Source organism: Calidris pugnax, unplaced genomic scaffold (assembly GCF_001431845.1).
Source record: "Calidris pugnax isolate Ruff unplaced genomic scaffold, ASM143184v1 scaffold1585, whole genome shotgun sequence".
NCBI classification, from domain to species: domain Eukaryota; kingdom Metazoa; phylum Chordata; class Aves; order Charadriiformes; family Scolopacidae; genus Calidris; species Calidris pugnax.
In genome coordinates this window covers 132-5247 of record NW_015092053.1, presented here as the reverse complement: position 1 = coordinate 5247, position 5116 = coordinate 132, and the positions used below count along the sequence as shown (strand labels likewise).

At 55.8% G+C, this 5116-nt stretch overlaps 2 protein-coding genes across 2 annotated transcripts; both read right to left on the bottom strand.

Annotated features, from left to right (window-relative positions):
- Nucleotides 1-854: 854 nt before the first annotated feature.
- On the bottom strand, nt 855-1510 carry LOC106900213 (scale keratin-like). Its single transcript, XM_014962206.1, has one exon. It carries the CDS (start codon nt 1499-1501, stop codon nt 1136-1138), a length of 366 nt encoding a protein of 121 aa, XP_014817692.1. The 5' UTR covers nt 1502-1510; the 3' UTR covers nt 855-1135.
- Nucleotides 1511-3617: 2107 nt separating this feature from the next.
- On the bottom strand, nt 3618-4277 carry LOC106900212 (scale keratin-like). The gene has a single exon (XM_014962205.1). It carries the CDS (start codon nt 4266-4268, stop codon nt 3903-3905), a length of 366 nt encoding a protein of 121 aa, XP_014817691.1. The 5' UTR covers nt 4269-4277; the 3' UTR covers nt 3618-3902.
- Nucleotides 4278-5116: the final 839 nt, after the last annotated feature.

The following is a 5116-nucleotide window of genomic DNA, read 5'->3' as shown; positions in this document are numbered from 1 at the left end:
AGGTTTTTAGAAGATGGAGCCAGGCTCTTGGCAGAGGTGTCCACTGCCAGGATAAGAGGCAACGGGCACCAGCTGAAACACCGGAGGCTCCGCCTCAATATCTCAACTCACTGTTTTCACAGTGAGGGTGACCAAGCACTGGCACACGTTGCCCTGGGAGTTTGTGGAGTCTCAATCCTTGGAGACATGCAAAAGCTGTCTGGACGTGTTGCTGCACAGCTGGGTGTGGGTGGCCCTGGAGGAGGGGGCAGCACCAAAGCCTGTCCTGCAAGGTCTTCTGCCACAATAATCAGGGTAGGTTTTGTGTGATTTTGTGTCTTCTGCACAGAACGGAGGAGCATCAGGTGTGTTTGTGCTGAAGAAGGGCAGGAAATGAAGCAGTGGAAAGGATAAGGGAAGCTGAAGGAGACTACGGATGGCATGAGTTAGGGGAAGGGAGAAAGGAACAGAAATGAAGGAGAAGTAGGACAAGAAAATGAAGGGAAGATGAATGGGAATGAGGAGAAGATGAAAGGCAAAAGGAAGGAGTTTTAGCAGAAAAGTCAGACAAGAAGGAAAAGGCTAAGGTAAAGATCAGCAGAGAGAGAAAGAAGTAAAAGAGAATGAATGATGGCAAAGTGAAGGGGATATGGAAGAAGAGGAAGAGTCTTTCTGTCCCAGGGAAAGAGATGAACACCAGAAACACAAAGGGGCTGGAGCCGCAGCAGGAATTGCTTCTGGCTGGCTGCTAGCCCCAGAGCAGTTGTGCACTGAAGATCTGCAAACGCCCCAGGGCTGCATGTCCTGCAGGAGGGCAAGGGAACCCTGCAGCCCTTGCTGGGTCTTCAGAGGAAAAAGGCAGAGGCAGCGGTTGGATGCAGGATTGTTTTATTGACTGGAGAAAGAAACATCTCTGGAGGCAAAGGCAGGCATGTTGACCCACCAGGCTTCAGAAGAGTTGTTCCTTCAGGCTTTTGCCAGGCGGTCGTCATGGTAGAGTCAAGCTAGTGCCCAGTGGGATGAAGGTGGAGTTGCGTATCTGGGCATGGCCAGAGGAAGGCAAATATGTATCATACAGAGAGGAGCAGGAGGGGATAAAAAAGAGGAGGCATGAGGCTGAATTGTCCCATGGGCGGTGGGGTGTGTGGGGCTGGGTCTAGCAGGGTCCACAGGTGTCCCAGAGCTTCTTGCTGTAGCGGGGCAAGACACAAGGGCTGCAGGCAGGAGCAGCGTAGGCTCTGCCAAAGGTGCAGAGGCCCCCCGAGACCTGGGTGGCACCGGCACCATAGAGGCCCCCCAGACCCAGGTTGCCCCCAAAGGCTGGTGCTCCAGAGGAGCCCACCACAGATTGTTGTGGGAAGGAGCTGAGGATGGGGCCGGGGAAGGTGACCACGACGGGGGGTGGCTGGATGAAGGCCGTGGAGTCGGGGCACTGGCGGGTGCACAGGTCGTTGCAGCTCTCAGCAATGGGCTGAGGGACGGCCACGCTGGTCTTTGGTGGGCACAGGTCGTAGCAAGACATCTTTGTGTGGGAGAGCTGGGCCTGAAAGTCAAAGACACAAGGAATAACAACATGAGCGATAATGAGATGTCCCATTCCAGAAGCGCCTTGTTCCCAGAGGTGGACCTGGAGCTGGAGGGGACAGAGCCACCAACTTGCCCTCACTGCCAGAAACTTATCCGTTGCCCAGATGGCCTCTCTTAGTTCCCTGCTCTCCACACCCCTTGCCTTGCGCTCTCTGCATGCACAGAGGCCACACAAGCCCTCCCCAAGATTCTTTGCAGGGCCTGGCTCTGGGTGCCACAGCCACAGGGCTCCTTCCTCCTCCCACCGTGGCTTGTCCCACCGTGGCCATCCAAGGTTGCTGCCAGCACGGCCATTGCTGTCAGAGCTCTCCTGGCCAGGGAGGCCCCACGCCAGCTTCTGCCACAGGAGATACAGACCCACAGGCACCCACCTACCTGTTTCCTGAGCAGAGCGAGGCAGGAGCAGTGGATGCCAGTGCTCAGCGAGGCCACTGCTTTTATGCTGGTCCAGGGAGCGTCTCCTTCCTTCCTTGTCCCAAGCTGGGAAGACCCTGGGTTGCAGGGACCAGCATTTTTGTGAGGGCAAAATCTGGTCATCAGTTTCCCAGGCTGGTGGAGTGTGGGCAGTTTCGCGTGATGATGGATGGAGTCAGAAAGGGGAGGGAGAGCGAGGCTTGTGTTGGAGCTTAAAGGAGGTGGGGAAAGGGCAGGAGAGGGGCTGGCAGTGCTTCCTTGCCTGGCTTTCTTGGCCCAGGAATGGCACCAACTCTGCCAAGAGCCTCTGCTCTGCAGAAGCATGGCAGCATCTCTGGGTGTCTGCGCAGAGGAAGCTGGACCAGAGACAGCGTTCAAGCCAGGACATGGGAAATGGCTGTGGATTGCTGGAGAGCTGTGTGCCAGGAAAGGCCCTGGGATGCTGGGTGACACTGAGTTGAGCATGAGTTGGCAAGGTGGATTGTGGCCAAGGCAGCCAGTGGTTCTCTGAGCTACATGGAGAAGAGTGGTTGCTGGGAGGTGAAGGGTGAGTTCCTTGTCCTCTGCTCACCTCTGTGGTGCTGTGTCCAGGGATGGGCTCCCCAGCACAGCAGAGATGTGGGGCTACTGGAGAGAGTTCAGCAAAGGACCACAGAGATGATGAGGGCACAGGGAGCCTGTCTCCTCTGGGGACATGGTAGAGAGCTGGGACTGTTCCTCTTGGTGCTTTGGAGCCTCCAGTTGAGGTCTCATCAAGGTGCATACATGCCTGAAGGAAAGGTTTATAGAAGATGGAGCCAGGCTCTTTGCAGAGGTGTCCGGTGCCTCGACAAGAGGCAACAGGCACCAGCTGAAACACAAGAGGCTCCCCCTAAACACCCAAAAGCACTGTTTTCACTCTTTCACAAGCAGTGACAAAGATTGCCCTGGCAGTTTGTGGAGTCTCCATCCCTGGAGACATGCAACAGTCGTCTGGACGTGTTGCTGCGCAACTGGCTCTGGGTGGCCCTGGAGGAGGGGGCAGTACCAAAGCCTGTCCTGCAAGGTCTTCTGCCACAATAATCAGGGTAGGTTTTGTGTGATTTTGTGTCTTCTGCACAGAACGGAGGAGCATCAGGTGTGTTTGTGCTGAAAAAGGGCAGGAAATGAGGCAGTGGAAAGGATAAGGGAAGTTGAAGGAGAATACGGATGGCATGAGTTAGGGGAAGGGAGAAAGGAACAGAAATGAAAGAGAATAAGTATGAGAAAATGAAGAGAAGCAGAATGGGAATGAGGAGAAGATGAAAGGTAAAAGGAAGGAGTTTTAGCAGAAAAGTCAGACAAGTAGGAAAAGGCTAAGGTAAAGATCAGCAGAGAGAGAAAGAAGTAAAAGAGAATGAAGGATGGCAAAGTGAAGGGGATATGGAAGAAGAGGAAGGGTCTTTCTGTCCCAGGGAAAGAGATGAACACCAGAACCACAAAGGGGCTGGAGACGCAGCAGGAATTGCTTCTGGCGTGCTCCCAGCCCCAGAGCAGTCGGGCTCATGCACTGGGAGGCTGAAGATCTGCAAAAGCCCCAGGGCTGCATGTCCTGCAGCAGGACAAGGGAACCCTGCAGCCCTTGCTGGGTCCTTGGAGGAAAAAGGCAGAGGCAGGGACTGGATGCAGGATTGTTTTATTGACTGGAGAAAGAAACATCTCTGGAGGCAAAGGCAGGCATGTTGACCCACCAGGCTTCAGAAGAGTTGTTCCTTCAGGCTTTTGCCAGGTGGTCGTCATGGCAGAGTCAAGCTAGTGCCCAGTGGGATGAAGGTGGAGTTGCGTATCTGGGCATGGCCAGAGGAAGGCAAATATGTATCATACAGAGAGGAGCAGGAGGGGATAAAAAAGAGGAGGCATGAGGCTGAATTGTCCCATGGGCGGTGGGGTGTGTGGGGCTGGGTCTAGCAGGGTCCACAGGTGTCCCAGAGCTTCTTGCTGTAGCGGGGCAAGACACAAGGGCTGCAGGCAGGAGCAGCGTAGGCTCTGCCAAAGGTGCAGAGGCCCCCCGAGCCCTGGGTGGCACCGGCACCATAGAGGCCTCCCAGACCCAGGTTGCCCCCAAAGGCAGGTGCTCCAGAGGAGCCCACCACGGCTTGCTGGGGGAAGGAGCTGAGGATGGGGCCGGGGAAGGTGACCATGACAGGGGGTGGCTGGATGAAGGCCGTGGAGTCGGGGCACTGGCGGGTGCACAGGTCGTTGCAGCTCTCAGCGATGGGCTGAGGGACGGCCACGCTGGTCTTTGGTGGGCACAGGTCGTAGCAAGACATCTTTGTGTGAGAGAGAGCTGAGCCTGAAAGACAGGGACACAAAAAAACACTGTAATGAGAGAGGAGGACATTACCCATTCAATTAGTGCCCTGTCCCCAGAGGTGCCCTGGAGCTGCAGGGACCAGAGCCACCACCTTGCCTGTGCAAGGCCTGCCCCTGCCACAGGAGACACAGACCCACAGGCACCCACCTACCTGTTTCCTGAGCAGAGCGAGGCAGGAGCAGTGGATGCCAGTGCTCAGTGAGGCCACTGCTTTTATGCTGGTCCAGGGAGCGTGGGGAGGAGCTGGACGCACTGGGGGCACGTGGCCCACGCCAGCCAAGCCCCTGCCTCCTCCCTGGGTGACACGGGGCTCTTTTGCTGATGCTGTTTCCTCACCAGCCCCAACCCGTTCTATCAGCCCCTCCAATTACCCTGCTCGGACACTTGCCAGCTGCCACCTCATGGGCCAAATGAGCCCCGCTCTCTGCTCATTATGTGGCTGTGTAAGAGGGCACGCAGCGTGACAAAGGCTGACTGCAAGAATCCTGCGTGCCATAGCCCTTTGCCAATTGCTAGCTCTTGGGTTGGACCCAGGCCTTCTTTTCAGAGATACAGGGAAGTCCGGGATTGTGGCGCTGGCCAAAAAGGTGGCCTTACAAAGGACAACCACATACCATTGCCCAGTTGACGCATGTAGTGTGGCTATTATCTGATAAGCCATGAGCTTAGGAAATGCCAAATCAAAGGCACTCCTCTCGGACACTGCCTGCTCAGCACGATGCATCACATACCAGTCCAACGGAGCTGGTTTCCATGCGCCTGCAGGCATTAGCCGTCGACTTCTGCAAGTCTGGCCAAAAAAGA

Excerpts from the sequence above, each read along its gene's own strand:
- LOC106900213 (XM_014962206.1), bottom strand. The coding sequence starts at position 1,501 with ATGTCTTGCTACGACCTGTGCCCACCAAAGACCAGCGTGGCCGTCCCT.
- LOC106900212 (XM_014962205.1), bottom strand. The coding sequence starts at position 4,268 with ATGTCTTGCTACGACCTGTGCCCACCAAAGACCAGCGTGGCCGTCCCT.